We start from the raw sequence: 16,993 nt of genomic DNA, 5'->3' as shown, positions 1-16,993 counted from the left end.
TCAGTGAGGAAGAGAGTTTTTTTTTTAATTAATTTTAATTGTTAAATAAAAAATTAATTTTAATTGTTAAATAAAAAATTAATAAATTGATAAAAACTAATTAATTTTTATTTCAGTTAGGGAAAGAGTGAGTCTCGTTCCTAACACGTTATCATTTAACAACCAAATTGATAGAAAATTTAACGAAGGACGTCTGATATTGCAATGAATTCATAAGTTAAGATATGGCATTGCAATGTTTAAAACATGAGGTATAAGATCATAGTTCGACCCATAGTTAATGTAATTTTATGTAATTTATTCTAGAAAATAATATAGAGGGATGATGGATCTCCCAAGTTTCCAAATGGAATATGTCTAACTTGCATTAACTCATGCAATCAAGAAACAAGTAAAATAGGGCTAACTAAGAATGATAATTGCTTCTACTTAATAGGACTGGGGTTTTTAATATCAATCCAATATGTATATATACTTGTTCTTGTTCTCTCCCTATTACTAGCTAGTTCCCATTGCATGAGCTGCTCGACATTGATCGATCTTATTTACCTATGAGAGAAGGTTTTTAGTATGCTGGGAATACAGTTTAGTAAGATAATTTGTCAGAGTCTTTTTTTTTAGGTTTTTAGCCAATTGTATCATTACATTTAATATACCGAGCCGTATTTTCAGCATACTGAAAAATCTCTCTACTTATTGAGCATGTGCTGGACTCGCAAATCGACGTGTAGTGCACGCAAGAGATATATAAAAAATAGATAGAGGCGTTGAGGGTTTCAACCTAACAGTCGTTGTATTACATGCGATTGTGATTTAAACCTACTCAAAATTTATGCATATATGTACATATCGTTTATCAACATGATCTCTAGGTGGCTAGCTACGGTATTCAATACGTGCGTTTGGTTGTTGATGATAAACTTGTCGTTGAGAATATCAAATCCAGTCGAGAAAGAGAAAGACCTTGTATGCGCTCACCCTCTAGCTATATAAACATTGCTTACATTGTCCAAATTATTAGAGAGAGAGAAAGAGAGAGAGAGAGAGAGAGAGAGAGAGAGAATGGAAGATGATAAAGGTTACAGAGCTCACGTGTTGGTAGTTCCTTATCCTGCTCAAGGTCATATAAACCCATTTCTCCAGTTCTCCAAGCGCGTTGCCTCCAAGGGCATCAAAGTGACTCTAGCCAACACCATCTTCATCGCCAACTCTTTGCAGCCCAAATCATCCGGCTCCGTCCACTTCGACACCATCTCCGACGGCTACGATGAAGGCGGCTTTGCCCGAGCTGAGAGCATCGACGAATATCTATCCCGGATGGAAGCCGTGGGATCCAAATCCCTAGCCGAGCTCATTAGAAAGCACCAAAACTCACCCCACCCTATAAATTGCATTGTTTACGATCCCTTTTTACCTTGGGCTTTGGAAGTAGCCAAACAATTTGGTGTACTTGCCGGTGCCTTTTTTACTCAAACATGCACGGTCAATTACATTTACTATCTCCAGCATCGTGGGAAACTGACGGTTTCTTCTATTCCGGGCTTGCATATGCTCGAGCCCCAAGACTTGCCGTCCTTCATTTCTGTCCCGGGCTCCTATCCCGCTTACTTTGAGATGGTGTTGAACCAGTTTTTAAACACCCACAAAGCTGATTTCATTTTTGCCAATACCTTCTACAAGTTAGAGCAAGAGGTACGTACGTCTATGTTTAATTAACTAATTATTAGTAAATATATAATTGAGTTTCTTGGTTTTGGTAAGTCCAAATGGAGTGGAATATTATAGATTATCTTTGTATTAAATATTAATTGAGTAATGTTATTTAGATGGAAACACTTGCTCATGCATGCGAGTCCTATGCAGTAGTGGTTTTGTGCATGTGCAAAAGTTGCCCTTGCACGTAAGGCCTTCAATTTTAAGGGCCTAAAAAGATATCTTCTACGCGTGTACCAACTTGATTTGTGGCAAAAAAAAATGTCATCTTTGAGAATTTTTTTAGGTTCTGCATGTAAATAAAAGAAATATGAGCTTCATGTGTAGGTAATTACATGATTCCAACAATATTATTTTTTTCGTACGAGTTATGTCTATTATTTTTTTAATATGGTAAACTAATTTATATGCGTTACTATTATTATGACACAAGAAAGGTAAAATTAATATCCATATGGATTTAATCGCTCATCATAATTAGGATGAGTAATAACATATGTTGACAAAATTAGAATTTTATGGCATTAAGTTGTAAATGTGTTGTAATAACTGGGTATAAATGTCCACGTGGCAGGCTATTTGAAATTGGAGTTTTATTTGAATTTTTAAAATTAAGTGGGTTTTTATTTAAAAAATAAGAATTTAAAGAAAAGAAAACTAATGAAAATGACTTGAAGACTTTGAGTTTTAACAATAAAAATAAAATAAAATGTAAAATGAATAGTACCATAATTAACTTTTTAAATAAAAAAAATATGATTTTTCGTTAAAATGAATTTTTTTTTTTTTGATATCTAAAGAATCTATTGATTAACGAATATGCAATAATTACGCAAGTACAGGTGGTGGACTCCATGTCAAAAGATTGTTCAAATTTGTTGACAATAGGGCCGACAATCCCATCTACTTACTTGGACAACAGCATCAAAGACGACAAGGATTACGGGCTTCATCTTTTCAAGTCCGACTTGACCTGCACCGACTGGCTCGACACGAAGCCAGCAGGCTCGGTTGTATACGTGGCGTTTGGTAGCATGGCCAATCTTAGTGACAAGCAGATGGAGGAGCTAGCATTTGGGCTGAAGGAAAGCGGCGTCCACTTCTTGTGGGTGGTTAGGGCTTCGGAGGAGGCAAAACTTCCCTCCAAGTTTGTCCAAGAGACAAGTAACGGCGGTAAAGGGTTAGTGGTAAAATGGAGCCCTCAGTTGGAGGTGCTGTCGCATGCGGCGGTGGGGTGTTTTTTCACACACGGCGGGTGGAATTCGACGATCGAGGCATTAAGCTTGGGAGTGCCAATGATTGCAATGCCGCAGTGGACCGACCAGCCCACTAATTCCAAGTTAGTTGAGGCTGTTTGGAAGGTTGGTGTTAGAGTGAAGGCTTATCATCGCGATCTTTACGATCAGATTAACGATCACGATGATGAGAACGCTAATGGGATGGTAGGAAGAGAAGAGATTAAGCGCTGCATTAGGAAAGTGATGGGAGATGACAAGGGTGGGAATGAAATGAAAAAGAATGCCAAGAAATGGAGGGAGTTGGCGATCGAGGCTGTGAGCGACGGTGGCACTTCGGATAACAACATCCAACAATTCGTGTCCAAATTGACAGCCACAGCTTAATTATTACTTAGTATTAAATCATCGTTGTTGCATTCTAATGTCTATTTGTCTTCTTCTCACATGCACTTGAGAAGTTTTATGTTTTATTTGTTCGACGAGTTTAGCATTGATTTATTATGTGGTTTAACTTAACCCATAATTTGTTGTAGGAAAAATAAAAGATGTGCCAAGCATTTCAGTCATTATATATGAATAAGTTTTCTGAATAATATAAGCTATTTCAATCATTATATATGAACAAATTGTCTTATTCTCACATTAAGAAAATAAATTATCGGTTAAATTAAACGACACATTAAATCAACGTTAAACTCGTTGAACAAATAAAATATAAAACTTCTCACTTTTATTATGCACGTGAGAAGAAGACAAATAGACATTAAAATTCAACAACTGAATGCCTAATTATTTCAGTCACTATATATGAATAAGTTGAGTTTTGCGTTGAAAAATAAAAGATGTTGCCAAGCATTTCAGTCACTATATATGAATAAGTTTTCTGAATAATATAAATTGTGGTGAAGAAAAGTACGCCGCCGCTTCTGTTCCACTCTTTTGTCTTTTATGTGAGAATTACATATAACTAATTATTTATTTATTCCAACTGAATGCCTAACACTCACGTGTACAGGAGAAAAAGTGTGACTAATCTCGGTAAACTTCTTCTTCCTTTTTTTTTTTGTCATTTAACTTTAGGTTACGTGGCACATAAATGCAAAATTAAATTTCTGGTAGTGTGCTATCCAAGTACATTTTTGCTTTTACTTTACGCGTGTTTAGTATTTAAAACATCGATATAGCTAGATGGAAATATCAGTATGTAAATTCATAGAAATATGGATAAATATTTCGTATCGATTGTTTTTGACAAAAATTATGAAAATTTGCAATGGAGATATATTAATTCATTTAGATTTAGTCATAATTAAAGAAAAAAATTTGTAAAAATTCATCAAAAGTTTGAAATCTGTAATGAATTCCGGTAAATTTATGTACATTGATTTTTTAATATTTTGGTGATATAGGGTGAAATTTGCATTTCACCTCCTCTACTTTTCCGTATCAATCTTTGATTTTTAAGAGATTTCAACAAAAATATGGAGAATTTGTTAAGTATTATAAAGAGTGCATGTGATTTGACACACTCCGATTGAGATCAGGGCATGCTGGCCGTCACGTGGAAGTGACGTAACCATGTGCACAGTGCGGAAGCTAATAAAATAATACTGAAAATAGTAATACGAATAAATAAAAACTGGTTTACATAAAGTAATAACAAGTGCAAGCATAAGTGTGACGCTAAGTTCAGAGCATAAAGCCTAAAGCAGTCCAAAAGAAAAAGACGCAACAACAGTACACCCGAAGGTGGCTCTACGCTGGTGATCGTCTGTCAGAAATGCCGGGAAAAATCCTCTGGGAAACCACCAAACATGCTAGCCAACTAGAACCTGGAGGGGAGCAAAACAAAAGCGTGAGTGGGCAAAAACAAAGCTTTTCGAAAACCATTTAATAAATGAGTTCTAACCCCTCGCCGTAAAACCTGTATACTTCCCAGAAATATATATATATATATATATACCAATCATGCTCAAGAATATGCTATGCCAAACCTCAAAATGAAATGTAAGCGCTCAGGTAAAAGTCATATCAACATCATATAAACTGTCAGCCGGAGTCACCTAACGTGACCTGTACGGCTGAATCTAGAGCTCAAATCTCAATCTCACTAACTAGACCTGCACACGAGTCGGAACCACTTAAAGTGGTCTGTACGACAGGTCTGGGTGTAATGTATAAATACGCTCAAGTGCTACGATCACGTGAAGGCTGGGCGAATAATCGCGGGTCACCTACAAGTCGGAACCACCTAGAGTGGTATGTACAACAGGGCTGTGCACCTAACTTGGATCCAAGCTGAGCGTGTGGTGCGAGAGGTGAACATCACGTGAAGGACTGTGCCCAACTCTGGGCGGGAGCACTAACACCGGGGGGTTATGAGCTCTCTATGCATCTCAATCACTATTGAATGTAAACATAAATTACACTTACCTGACATTTACCTGTGCGTCCACAACACCAATACATACACATATATAAATGCAACTAACCATGCATAACAAATGGCAATATAATATATGGCATAAAACTAATAAACGTTTAATTCGATTTCTGGGAAAATATAAGTATATAGGTATATACGGAAAACCAAAAGCCCACTCACTGGTATGTGGAAGGGTCGTAACCCCCCTGCCTCGGGATAGGATTCACCTATATGCGAAACAACTACAAAAACGTTAATTTTAAAACACATAACCAACATTTAGAAATAACTTCTCATACAATGCTCAAATGGGGTGTATGAATACACCAACGTGATCTACTCAACCTTAGGAACATTCCCATATTTTTAAAATAATTTTTCACCGTCGCAAGCGCCCCCATGCGCCGGCCACCCGCAGGCACGTGCCTGGCACGCTGACGACGTCAGGAATATTCCGTTATCCCTAACGGTAACCGTCAACGGCGTCAGGAATATTCCGTCAGATTTGACGGAATATTCTGTCGTCTTCTCCGGCGAGGCTCCGGCGCCGGAAAATCGTAAAAACTTCAAACCTTTGTAACTTCTTCGTTTTTCAACCAAATTTCACAAAATTGGTACCAAAATGAAGCTTACAACGAGAGGAAAAAAATCATACCACTTTCAAGTGCTAAAATCCACGGAATCTCACCTGGAAAATCACCCCAACTCCGGCCAACCTCGAAACTCGTGATCCCGACGTCCAAAACCTTCAACCGAACCACCCCGAGCCTCCTAGGGACCTCACCAAGCTTCCTACAAGCTTGAAATTCCCAAAAACATGAGAAATTACGTGTGCATGAACAGTACCAAAATCGGGCATCCCGAGTTCGACGTGAAAACGAAGGTATTCTTACCTGAAATGGGTATGGTTGGACTCCTATGAGCCTCACGAGCATGGATATGTGCTTGGTTTCTTCGATCTGTGGAGGTTTAGTGTGTTTGTGTGTGTGTCCGTACAATGGAGGAGGAATGGGGAAGGGAACTGGGCACGGGATAGGGGGTACAAGGCAGGGAAAGTGTGTAGGTGTAGGTTAGTGTGTGTGTGGTCCAAAACATGCCAACAAAAACCCAAAACAACCACAACACGTAAGGGAAACGCACTAGGGGCAAAATCATCTTTTCACGTGTACGTTTTAAAATTCCCGGGACGGGCTGTCACATGATTGCCCAAGCTGGGGTTTCAACTAAGAAATTTTTCATTGTGATGGGAACACAAGTAGTACACCATGTGTTTTAATAGAAATGGTGGAAAATTTTATTTTTTAAGTTATTAACTTTTTAGCACACATATCTCACCATTTTTATAGTAATACATGGTATACTATCCCGTATACCTATTACGCTGAAAAATCTCTCGTTGGCAGCGGCATGAGAGGAGCTTGGTTGATTGGGTTTGAGTTAATGGAGAGGAGTGAGTGCCGGGTGGAGTGAGAATTAGGAATGCAATATGCTTGGCCGCCGTGGGAATATGACTTGACTTTGACTATATATGTTTTCCTTGCGGAGGTATCTCCCTACAAATAATGCAATCCGCAGAAAAGTAAGTTGTTTTGAATGGACTTGTAAGCACTACTCAATTGATTTCCTCGTCACCTCCAACTAATTATTATTCTCTCTGCAAAGATTTCAACGACTTGAAGCCTTGTAGGGTACGTTATATATATATAGTAATATGAGGGACACTAAATATGTAAACTAACATTTATTAACGTTTAAGTAGTAGTTTAATAGCCACTTAATACTACGGTCTAATGATATTTCTTTTCACTTGTAAGTAAGAGGTTTTATGTTTGAATCTCGTGGACGGTGAATTTGATATCAAATTAGGTTGCCCATTGTATGGTTTAGCCGAACTTCACCTCCCCTTAGTATAAAATATATTGTTGTACTTAAAAAATTCTTAGTGTAAAATATATTGTTGAACTTAAAAAAATAAAAGAAAAAACAGTAGCAGTCCAATCATCAACTTTCATATCGTTTAATTTTCAAAATTTTATTTATAAATTTAGTCTTTCATAACATTACTCATATATAATATATATGCACACACATACCAAATGAGTGGTCGTGGTTGGTTAAATCCACTCCACACCTCTCTCCCCTCTTTTTCTCTTTAGTTTTTTTTTTCTCTCTGCAAAGATGAAATTTTAAGCGTTCAAATAAGAAAAGAGGAAATGAAAGGGAAAAAAAGTGGATAGAAAATCCTTGTCCACACTGCACAATCCACAATTTTTTCTTCAATTTTACTCGATACCCCCATGTTAACTCGTGTGCAATTACCTTCATTTCATTCTTACCGGTAGTGTGTACATACAAAATATAAAAAATAAAGGCATGGCCGACAGTGTGCGAATAATATGAAGTACGTAGGTATATGATGTAGTGATGATGTAGGGTTTGGTTGTTGCCAAATTGAATACATCAAGCCAAAGTCTCATATAAATGGATCTTGTGTCAGTGATTGGTAAGACAACGGAATTAGGAATTCTTTCTAGTTAAGCCTACTTTAACGAATTCGCCACGAATTTAACACAAACAATTTTAAGTTTTAAAGAGTAAAATGATGATTTTTAAATTTTAACAGACAAAGTGAGATCAAAGTTAAATTACAAGAAACGTAGTTAAAAATAAGTCTTCAACTAATTTGAATTTTATTAGTTCGGATACGTAAGCAAAAAAGAATAACCCGCATGATCCACAGATTAAGTTTTCTCCCTTTCCCTTCCGGTTGTAATTCCCTTCATCATCAATATATTCACCTTTCCACAAATAAAGAATATCATCTTTTAATTGTAATAGAAGGGGGGATTTTATATTTCTTATATTAAGTAATAAACATATCTCTCTCTCTCTCTCTCTCTCTCTCTCTCTCACGTCTTTGGTTTAACCAATAGAAGATTCAAAAGCACTTCTCTTCCGTACGGGAGTAGGATTCTCCTCTCACACTCTTCTTTTTCGCTTGTTCTCTATATAAAAATTCAAAACAAGATGTACACGTGGCGTAATTGCAGCTGTTTAAATAGGAGGGGATAGAAGGGAAGAGAGATTAGGAGGAAGATTAGGAGGGAAGAGAATCCTACTCCCTCCCTTCCGTACGTATGGAAAACCAAGCCTATAGGATAGGGTTGGGCAGGAAAGGACAAGACATAAGCTAACCAAATCCACTGTTGGCCAATAACTACAACCATTAAGAATCTGATTCGGGCATAATCAACCTCTCATAACAAAAGTAAGAGTAGGGATATGCAATTATGCATGCTACCATCTTACTCTAAACTCTCTTCTCCTCCTCCTCCTCTTCTGCTGAGTTTGCATCTTCCGACCGACTGCCCAATCTCACAATGTCTTCCACAAGAATTTTCCCATCTGCCACAACACACCAAAAACAACCATCAAAATCAGGAATCAAATCAACGCATACGGAGACCAATGCTAATTAATCGGATGCATTAACACAAGCAGTGGATATTCAGGAGAACAGATGAGCCTAGCACAAGAACCAACACAAATTCACCCACCTTTATCTTTGGAAAGGTTGCCTATCAGTTCTTGGACACCCTCCTTGCCTAAAGTATTCTTCAAGTAGTTCGCAGCGGCTGCAACCTCCTCGGGAGTTACTTTCCCATCAAAATCCCTGCACACACCATTGAAAATATTAACTGCAAGAAGAAAATAAATGCCGATACCATCCTCAAAGCTGTAAGGTGTTTATCACTCAACATGAGTTTAAAATTCAAACCAACAGTTACGGTGATTTCAAAAGTTAACTGTATCAGCTCTTAAACATATGGTAGCTAATAAATTCAATCGAAGGTTACCCCATCAAAGTTTAAAATTTAAACTCACCAGCCATCATGTTTAGACTAATCCTATTTCTGATTATCCTGCCCATTATCACATGCACATCGCAACCAGTAGGGAGTATCGTTTCAATAAGAATGGGAAGATATTCTTATTTAAGAAGGCAGGGAAGATGTGAAAATACATGCTAAATATTAACACAACAGAGGAAGCAAGATTTAAAATCAACAAATCACCTGTCAAGCAATCGCCAGCGATCACCAATTTGAGCATCTACATCATCAATTTCCTTTTCAAGTTTGTGAAGCAGTGAATCAACCTGAAATACACAAAATAAATGATGATCCATCAAGTAAACAATGGTAAGCATGGTATAAGTAGATAACTTGGAATTGAATATCTAACCTTGTCTACGAGGGCTGATGAAACCCCCCCATCATCACCTTCAGCCTCAGCATTACTGTCATTTTCATCTCGAGCAGCTTTATATGCCTTTAAGGCATCCTTTTCACCATTTGTACCCTCTTTATCCACCACGCTATTGTAAAGTTCAATCTGGAAAGATCAAAGAAATCAACTTAAGCAAACTATCCTTCTGAATTGAACATTATATGATAGTGCATGCATATATTCTATAGACAGAAAGCTAATAATTAAATGCCATTAAAAGTCATCAATCTGCACATTCTTCAAACAAAAAGGGACAAAAGCAACAAGCAGAAACATAGAAATGACTCAGAACTGGAGGCAATAATTATGATGTATGGTCCTGTTTAACTGCAAGCAGTTATCCTTACAAATGTGTCTGCCGCATATACTGAGCAAGGGAACACAAGCATGCATACCCAAAGATAAATGCTTTCATCTTAAAAGATACCCAATACAAACTAAGAGCAATTAAATGTTTTAAATTACCTCCTTATTGACAAGCCTCAGGAACTCTTCACGCTCTCTACTCACAGACTATTATTCAACAAACAAAAAATAAGAAACTTGTTAAGCTTACAGTGTGGATGATAGTGCTTGAATTTTGGTAGAGAAAAATGAAAAGAGAACACAATATAAATATTGAGAGTTATTCAGTCCAGTCCTTACAGATGCAGAAGCCAAAACAGCCAATGCACGACTTATTTCGCAGAGCTTCTCTTGCTTTTCTAGTGTCCTTGCCCTGGCTTGGTCTTGTGCTTCTTTGGCTGTTGGAATAGTCATCTCCTTCAATGCCTTATCCTCTTCCTTGGCCTGAGATTCCTTCATTCTGGCTAGCTCTTCTTCCTCTTTCTCTTCCTCCTCCTGTCACATAATAGTTCAGAAAGCCACTCAGTACAAATAAGGCTCAACAAATTAGAGACAGAAGTGAACTGTTACATCTTAAATTTCTTTCTTCAACTAAAGTTTTCTAGGTCAGATGATAGTCATAACATTTTATTTCAGGAGTTTTTCTTCTGCTTATCATTTGTGTTTTTACTTTTTGATTGCTCGTCCTTTTCTTGGTTCCAGACAACTCCAAACCAAATGCATCAAAACTGGCTTATAAAAATACACGTGCACTCACGCACACATATGTTTAGTTCTGGTTACTAAGACACCAATAGCTATTTATAAGACCCTCAAAATAAAAACCAAACTATATTTCAACCTTGATCATTTCTTCCTGCATCTCAAGGAACTCCAATTTCCTCCTCCTTTCAGATACAGAGTCTTCAGAGGGCAATGACGTAACACCAACAGTATCCACCACTTCATCTGGCAGAGAAGACAGTGTAGCTCGAACGGCGTCAGCTGGCATCAACCTTCCAGACACAATGAAGGCCCTGCATTACGCACATCAAACAAGAGTGAAGTTAAACTGGCTCCACTATCAAGATATGCATGAACTGTAGGAATTCTGAATGTAAAAGCAATAATCAAGAATTAAACAAAGCCAAAGAGTTTGGTGTGCATTTTGTGGAGCCTAAGGATACCTGGAAAGGATCAAAAGCGAAGATGGCATGGAGTGATTGAGAGACAAATCCAACCAATCACGAAGCTACATGAAGACGTTAATGAATAAATGAGCACCGAGATCAGCTTTGATATATCATAAATCACCAAGCTACATTAACTACTTATGAAACTGAAAAATATAATTCAGACTCTGAGATTCCCAAAAAGGTAATTGAAGTTTCAACCACCTAATCTGCAAACAAAGAAAGGAGTATCTAGTCTAAGCATAGTATACCTGCTGGCGCATATCTTCCACAGAACGCAAACCAAGCATTCCGCGCTCCCTGCATTCCTCGCGCAGCTCATCTTCTGTAAGGGATTCCACACCTTCTTCTTGAATTAACTTATCATCAGCCTTAATCCTGACCAAAAAAAAAATGTTAATAAACATTAAAACAATACTCAACTTAACTCATGTTTAGCAGCATTTTCGATAAGTTCTTTATCTTCATAGTAAGAAATTCTTTGATCAAATTCTCTAAGAAGATAGTATATGCTCTTCTTGAAAAGAAGAATTTGTATTTCTAATGATTTACTAAAGATTTCATTGATGAAATATGAAAAAACATATACAACATAGATGACCAAGCTTGAACAAAGACCTAATCGAGCAGAGCCCAGCATGAGGAGCCTAATAAATAGCTCTAATTTAGTATTCACTTTACTGTTCTTGTTTCTAAAGGAGGCTACAACAAAACAAATGTGCATCTAATATGCTAAGATATGCATCTCACCGCTGGAGTCTTTTCCGGAGCATATATCTCAAATATGCATCTGTTCCATAAGGGCTGATGTTCATATATTTGCACATACTGACTAACCGAGGCCTGCATGCAACAGAAAACAGAGTCACTAACTTCACTCACAAATGCATCCCCATCACATTCAAACACAAAAACCTTGAGAAATCATGATAAAAGATAACCTGCTGATGTTATCTAGGGTAAGTTCATCATTAAACAACTTGGCAAACCCCAAGATCTCCTCGTTAGAAACACGAGCACCCGTTCTAACCTACACTTAGAAATAGACAGGTTTGCACAAAAGAAATATTGGAGAAAGAAACGTGGAAAGTGGACCATAGGCAATGAAAGCCACACCTTGTTTAAAAATTCATCTAGATCTTCTGCAGTTTGCTTAGCTTCTCCACTCCTTGAGTTTTGAACTTCCTTTGCCATTTCTTTGGCCGTGTCTTGAAGGAACTTAGCGTATTCTATTCTTGCCTTTAGCCTCCTTTTCAATGCTTCCTACACATTCATTAAAAAGTTGAAATCCAACATTCTACAACACAAGGGGAGCAAACAAGCCCCTAAGCATATGTGAATACTTAAGATTGTTTTAAAAACATACTATATGTGAGTACCAAACAAACTATGTGTACATGTATTGAAAACACAAGTTGGTGGGAGAATGGACATGCAGAGACATGACATGGATCATGCAGGCACGCATTTAAGCAAACTCTTGAACTACAGAAGATATCTCAAGAGGGAGAAATGATATATATATATATATATATATATATATATATATATATATATAAATGCGAGTCCTAGGAACAATGACGCAGACGCAGACGCAGACGCAGACGCAGATGCAGAATCCAAGCTAAATCCACTACGAAATATGCAATCTCTACCTCTTCCTTCAATTTGTCTTGAAAAGTTGATGGCAGCATGTTGGGAAACAATTTGAGGAATACTGGCAGCAAAAATTCCATGAAAGGAACAATGATGAAAACCGACAAGGGAACTAGCCTAAAGATGTCAGCTGTTGTGCGGGTGAGCTGTTGTCTCTCCCTTCTAGAGAGAGTCTTGCCGCCAGCAAGCTTTAGCAGCAACCTCGAACATATCCTTATATCGGCACCCAGTAGTTTAATACCCAACCAATAATGCTGCAATGTGGATATAAATTCCTTCTTCCAGTGAACAAGTTTCTTGCCCCAGTCTTCTCTGCATAACCAAACAAGCATGAAAACCGGCATGTGGTAAGATGAAATCGTCTTTGATTAAAAGATGAAATCTTGTTGATAAAAAGAGCTAAGAAATGGGCGGATGTGGGCGTAGCCACACATTCTAGAGCGGACAGCCCACTCGAACCCATCCCGCAGTTTAGATTAGTTTAAAATAGAATATCGCTTGTATAAAAAATAAAGAAAAAGCTGACGAATGGAAAATGAAATGAAATAAATATAACCTATCTATTCTAACCTAACCTGCTCATGGAAGCTATAGCCTTCAAAGCAGGGCCAATTCCCAGGATGGTGGCCCAAACTTTCTGCAACATGGGTTTGACAGCCTTGTACTTATGAGATTCTTGCAACTTCTTCGCCTTGGCGGCTTTTGCAGTGCTCAATCCCTGAACAGCTTGATCGCAGTCCTCCGGAGATGCCTCCTTTCTTTTCTTGGCAGCCAAACGCTCGTTCTCCTCGTCATCACTGGGACTGCCCCCCTCAGTCGGCTTAACGGGCGTCGCCGCCGCTGCAGCTGTGGACGCATTTCGAATCGCCTGCGACATCCACCGATGATGTATCCCCATCGGCGAGATATAGACATACCCCAATCGCCGGAACTCGTCTTTTGCGACGGAAACTTTATCATCATCGTCGTTGTTGCTGCTGCTCTTAAGCGTGAGGATACTGCTGAAACCCTTGGACTCCAATTTCTGAGCGCCATGGGAATGCCCGAGCCACTGGAATCCAGGGCTGGAGCGAGACGACGCCGTTACATGGTCAGTGAGGATTCTGTTCCTCCTGATGATCGCTCTGGAAGCCATTTCTCAATTTCTGCAGTTTCGGATCTCACACATAATCAATTGCAGCACACAACCGAAACTATGTCGTCTCAAGGTTTCTAGAAACCACTCGATTGAAATGAAATTGAAACTATTTACCAAGAAATGCGAATCAAGGAACCCAAATGAAAACCTCAAACCCTGAAATCCTCCTCTTTGACTTCTAGGGTTTAAGGTTTATATATTTATCAATAATAAACAATTTTTTACAGCAACAAAGTTGACCGTTCCAACTCTTTAGGAATATCCAGAAAAAAAAAAAAAAAAAAAAAAAAAAAAGAAAAGAAAAATACGACTTGTTATCCAAGAAACTGACGCCGTCGAAAAACACGATGCGTATTTAATAATTTTTTTTTATAATATTTCATTTCAAGAAGGGTAGTTAAAAATAAGTCTGAATTTAGTGAATTAATTGTATGGTTTTCGTGTTAGAACAACATTTTTTGCGATTGACCAAAAGGATACTAAGGAAAACTAGTGAAGCCTGTGAAGGTATATGCTCAAAGATTCGTTTATATATGCTGAATTCTCACTCAAATTGACAGATATTTGGCAATAAACAAGGCAAGGAGAATTCTTTGATTGCAACACATCCGTAATAAGAAACTACAAAACAACGGATTTGTCAAATTTGCGACGAAATTCTGCGTAGGTTCTTGTCATGAATTGATGCAAATGATCCCCTACTAATTTTCATGATTAAGAGCCTAGAAGCACGAGAGATTTTCCCACCCTTGGCAGCATCGCCAAACAGAGGTTGATGCAGAGATTGATGCGGAGACAGAGGTTGATGCGGCAACAGAGGTTGATGCAGAGGCATGCTGCAAAAAACACCGGCAAACTCAAAATGTGTGGAAGCTCATTTCTTCTTCCCGCCCTTGGCAGCATCGCCAGCCTTGGTCTGCACAAAACAATGAAAATGATGAGAAAATCACAAAATAGTCAAGGCACCGAAAACATAACAAGGTTCAGAAAAGTAAAATCTGCCAACAATTTCAGGTTCAAGAGAACAAAAAAAAGTACCTTCTTTACTCCGCGGATCTCCTTGGCTCTGTTCTTCCTTTCCTTGAGTTGTTTCCTTGACTTCTCCACCTTTATGTCCAGTCCATTCTGCACAAGTGGCCATGGTTGAGCGAGTGAGAGAGATTGAGACTGTCCGCATGTGTAGATATAAGGGATTCAAGAGACAAACCCCCAAGGACGTCCATTTCAAGCCAATCCAAAAACACATGCAACAACTAAAAGATACCCTATTCACCAAAATGATAGCATTCAAAACCTACTAAAAAACACCTATTAACTTGGGAAGGATAGCAAAGCATACTTCTATAGCGCTTAAAACCATTATATACCAGAAGCAGAAGCATCGATAAATCATATTATTCAAATTCTATGAACTCTTCCCGTGGAAGGCGATAGATTACAGGATCGAAATAAATTAATCAACAGAATTTAAAACAGAAGCACCTCCGTTAGTAATCCTTTGTTCTACAGTTTATGAATAGCCTGAAAGGGCCTTTTTATCAAACTCATACGACAAGAAGGAATCCAATTAATGCACATTTGAATGACGAGAAATAAAGTTATGTCGAAGCATGAAGAACTAAAATTTACATGCAATGTGCTAGAGAAAAAGAAGTAAAGTTACCCTGATCAGCCTGTACTTGGGCTCGTACTTCTTTGCATTCTCAATTGAATCATAAATCAAACCGAAATCAGTGGATTTCCCCCCTCCAAAATGGGTGCGGAACTTGAAAACAAAGATGGCATTTGGATCCCTCACTTCATACAACCTTGCCAGTTTCTCCTTCAACTCCGCCTACATTACCACACAAAACAAAAATTCTTTTCAGCTGACAAAACAAACAATCCGCCAACCAAAAAAATAAAGCCACAATCAAAGAAAACGTGTGAATAACAGCACTGGCACGAAATGTACAAATTAACAGCTACAAACCGTCGATACATTACAACCCAAATCTCGAAACCACTGTCTAAGGTTCGAAACTTATCTTTAAACTTGCAAAATACCATTAAGCCAACAAAACTAAAGTTTTCCGTAGTAAAATGTTGACACTAACGTTAGATAATCAAACGACAGAAAACAAACCTTGGAAACATTCGGTCTTCCTGGATGCAGGACATCGATAACCTGCAGCGAAGCAAAGGATTTACACACTCCAAGTTAAAAAGTACAAAGATTTACATTTCTGAGTAAGGATTTTTACAGCTTACGATCCCACATTGGAAGCACAGTTCAGTTTACGATATGGTACGTTTTTCTAGTTGACCAAACAGGAGAATAGTAGTAGGTAGAAGACTCACGAATTGTTTCCTGGAGAGGAGACGGTTGGTCATGAACTTCCTTGTCCGGATCGTCACCGCCTTGCTATCCGCCATTGCTGTCTTTCTCTACCTGTGTTTCAATGCCTGCGCCTCCGTGCCTCTTCTTTCCTTCTGTGCGTGCGTGCGAGCTTTTGGAGGAAAGAAGAAGACAAAGGTTTTTAGATGCTACAACTGAAAATATGTTGGGCCGCTCTCCAAAATATTTCTCAACCCAAGCCCACCAACTTCTTTTTTTTTTATCTTCTTTTTTTCTCAAATTAAAAACACCACTTAAACTTTCAAATAATTTTTGTGGCTGTAAATATTTTTATTAGTATAAAAGAATTCTAAATATTTATTGTAATTTTTTCTTTATATTTGTTAAGAAAATATTTTCCTCACTATCTTTTTCTAAAAACAAAGGCCAAGCGCATAAAAAAAATAAATGCCTCAATCCAGAAATTATTTCTCATTCTTTGTTAACATTTAAGTTTTAGCATGGCCATTTTTTTCTAGACACATTAGCAAATCAAATTTGTTGTTTTTTTTATCAACGTGACGAGAAATTTGAATTTGGAACCTCTTTCCGTCTCTGGGAGAGAAGTTCCACTAAAAAAATAATTAGTTGGCAGGGATCGGATCATTGACAAAACAAAATACAGTCGGACAAAGCCGA

At 37.9% G+C, this 16,993-nt stretch overlaps 3 protein-coding genes across 3 annotated transcripts; 1 reads left to right on the top strand and 2 right to left on the bottom strand.

Moving 5' to 3' along the window:
* Window positions 1–911: 911 nt before the first annotated feature.
* On the top strand, window positions 912–3,531 carry LOC137748243 (UDP-glycosyltransferase 74F2-like). The gene is made up of 2 exons (XM_068488362.1): window positions 912–1,692; window positions 2,556–3,531. The coding sequence occupies exons 1-2, from the start codon at window positions 1,063–1,065 to the stop codon at window positions 3,333–3,335; spliced, it is 1,410 nt and encodes a 469-aa protein (XP_068344463.1). The 5' UTR covers window positions 912–1,062; the 3' UTR covers window positions 3,336–3,531.
* Window positions 3,532–8,562: 5,031 nt separating this feature from the next.
* Window positions 8,563–14,170, bottom strand: LOC137748293 (uncharacterized). Its single transcript, XM_068488424.1, has 14 exons — window positions 13,415–14,170; window positions 12,839–13,151; window positions 12,300–12,446; window positions 12,125–12,213; window positions 11,934–12,026; window positions 11,435–11,561; window positions 11,178–11,242; window positions 10,853–11,027; window positions 10,312–10,506; window positions 10,132–10,179; window positions 9,622–9,771; window positions 9,453–9,535; window positions 8,934–9,049; window positions 8,563–8,781 (listed from the first exon to the last, which is right to left on the bottom strand). Exons 1-14 carry the CDS (start codon window positions 13,972–13,974, stop codon window positions 8,687–8,689), a joined length of 2,256 nt encoding a protein of 751 aa, XP_068344525.1. The 5' UTR covers window positions 13,975–14,170; the 3' UTR covers window positions 8,563–8,686.
* Window positions 14,171–14,590: 420 nt separating this feature from the next.
* LOC137748972 (small ribosomal subunit protein eS24z-like) lies at window positions 14,591–16,452 on the bottom strand. The gene is made up of 5 exons (XM_068489157.1): window positions 16,318–16,452; window positions 16,103–16,144; window positions 15,641–15,811; window positions 15,016–15,102; window positions 14,591–14,893 (listed from the first exon to the last, which is right to left on the bottom strand). The coding sequence occupies exons 1-5, from the start codon at window positions 16,390–16,392 to the stop codon at window positions 14,852–14,854; spliced, it is 417 nt and encodes a 138-aa protein (XP_068345258.1). The 5' UTR covers window positions 16,393–16,452; the 3' UTR covers window positions 14,591–14,851.
* Window positions 16,453–16,993: the final 541 nt, after the last annotated feature.

The sequence above is a fragment of the Pyrus communis genome, chromosome 10 (assembly GCF_963583255.1).
Source record: "Pyrus communis chromosome 10, drPyrComm1.1, whole genome shotgun sequence".
NCBI lineage: Eukaryota > Viridiplantae > Streptophyta > Magnoliopsida > Rosales > Rosaceae > Pyrus > Pyrus communis.
Note: the sequence above shows the minus strand (reverse complement) of the source record. Positions and strands in the feature narration are given on the sequence as shown.